Raw genomic sequence first — 2,036 nt, forward strand, 5'->3', positions numbered from 1 at the left:
GCTGACGTTTCGGGTCGAGACCCGAAACGTCAGCTTTCCTGCTCCTCTGATGCTGCTTGGCCTGCTGTGTTCATCCAGCTCTACACCTTGTTAACTCTGTAGGATGAAGCTTTTTTTTAAAAAAAAGTTTACATTCTATCAGTAGTTCACTGATTTTACTTGTATGTGTCAGTGAGAAATCAAGATCAGGAAGGCCCTAGGGTTTGCCCTGCTTAATACTAACTGATGAGTCCAGCTCTGGTAGATGATGAGTGAAAGTTCGATGAAACCTCAGTAATTCTCTCACCACTTGTCAGCAAGAAGGACTCGCAGCACAAAATTGTTCTGAATTAGGCACTAAATGGTAGTAGTATCCCTTAAATACCAAAAAGGGAAATGGAAAGTCATGCTGCCTTTGTAATGAGTGTTTAGTGCTGAGGCTCACCAAGCTGTAGGTAATTAAACCATAACATAACAAGGAGTCTTTGCTAGTTTCTCAACTAATAACTAACATTACTTTTTTTTAAAAAATACATAAAAGGCTTAAGAGACTGAATGGCCTTCTCCTGATCCTATTTTTTTTTTGTTTCTTTACATGATTCAAGATTATTGCTGCCAGGATGGAATAGATGATTTTTGAAAGATGCCCTTTCTTTACAGGATTCCATATTATACTCTTTATTTTACTTACAGGGATTAAGTTCAGGATTTCACCATGTCTGAACCAATAACACTGAATGTAGGGGGAATGTTATACACCACTTCCCTCATGACTTTAACTCACTATCCAGAATCGATGCTTGGTTCAATGTTTATTGGGACTCTGCCGACCAGTAAGGATCAGCAAGGAAACTACTTCATAGACAGAGATGGAAAAATGTTTCGACACATCCTTAATTTCCTTCGAACATCGCACTTGGACCTTCCAGCTGATTTCCGAGAGCTGGATCTTCTAAGCAGAGAAGCTGATTTTTTCCAGATCCAACCTCTGCTGCAGGCTTTGCAGACCATCAAGTCCCCAGTTACTCAAATAAAAAACAATGCAATGCTTAACATCTTTCATGACTCACAGTCACATAATGTTGGCTCCTATACTGTAAAACTTGTTAATGTTCAAGTATTTTCTACATCTTGTGCCTTATTGAAGCTTCTCAATTCCAAATTCTACTATATCTTCAAAGGTGACAATTTATCTGTCGACAGTGATCTGGAAGATTTGAAATTCATTCCACTAGAATGGGTTCAAAGTGGCAGAACTAGCATAGAAAGACAGTATGTAATGGAGAATTGGAAAAGCCTGTATGCTTCACCATCTCATCGGCAAATCCAAAGTCTGGATATGTTTGTCCAACAAGTCATAAAAATAGCAGTCAATGGTGGATTCTTCCTTAATTCTGTTCCTTCTGTTTCATTTGACCCAATTATCCTGCATTTTACACAGGAACAATAATACAGAAAGCAAATTGATGTGAGTTCCCAATCTTTTGAGCTTAAAGAAATTAACAGTCTTTCCCTTGTTTCTTATATAAATCTTGATATATAATGTGCAGAATCATGAATATTAATCCTGTTTGTTGAATTCATTTACCATTATAGTTGAATTTGGCTGTTGGGATAAAACTTGTTGTTAGCTAGATTCCCTTGAAGTACATTTAATTTTAAATAAAATCATGTAATGATACATTTCTGACAGTGACTGAACACCGCACAGTCTTATTTCTTCAGGACAGTGTATCTTCAACCATGGATTAATCATTGATTACTTTATGACTTCTTTGTCTGGGAGTCACCACTGAAACTCATTTATACTCGTGCCTATCCTGGCAACTCATTCCCTACATTTGTTTTACTAAATAAGTCTGCTAGTTGTTCAGTTATGCCTCAGAACTGTTTTGGGATGTTTCCTATGTTAAAGACTTTATAGGAATCAAGGACAAAATATTTTTGTTTTGTTGAGAGCTCCTCTGGAGATTTCCTTAATTTTTGGTGGTCACTTTTCTATTCTCATGAACTCATTCATTAGGTTATGACATTGAGTAGCAACAATACCTTCTATA

General features: G+C 36.9%; 1 protein-coding gene across 1 annotated transcript; it reads left to right on the top strand.

The window, feature by feature from the left end:
* Positions 1-153: 153 nt before the first annotated feature.
* Positions 154-1,544, top strand: LOC109910605 (BTB/POZ domain-containing protein KCTD21-like). Its single transcript, XM_048597620.1, has one exon. It carries the CDS (start codon positions 695-697, stop codon positions 1,427-1,429), a length of 735 nt encoding a protein of 244 aa, XP_048453577.1. The 5' UTR covers positions 154-694; the 3' UTR covers positions 1,430-1,544.
* Positions 1,545-2,036: the final 492 nt, after the last annotated feature.

Source organism: Rhincodon typus, chromosome 6 (assembly GCF_021869965.1).
Source record: "Rhincodon typus isolate 14 chromosome 6, sRhiTyp1.1, whole genome shotgun sequence".
NCBI lineage: Eukaryota > Metazoa > Chordata > Chondrichthyes > Orectolobiformes > Rhincodontidae > Rhincodon > Rhincodon typus.

Excerpts from the sequence above, each read along its gene's own strand:
- LOC109910605 (XM_048597620.1), top strand. The coding sequence starts at position 695 with ATGTCTGAACCAATAACACTGAATGTAGGGGGAATGTTATACACCACT.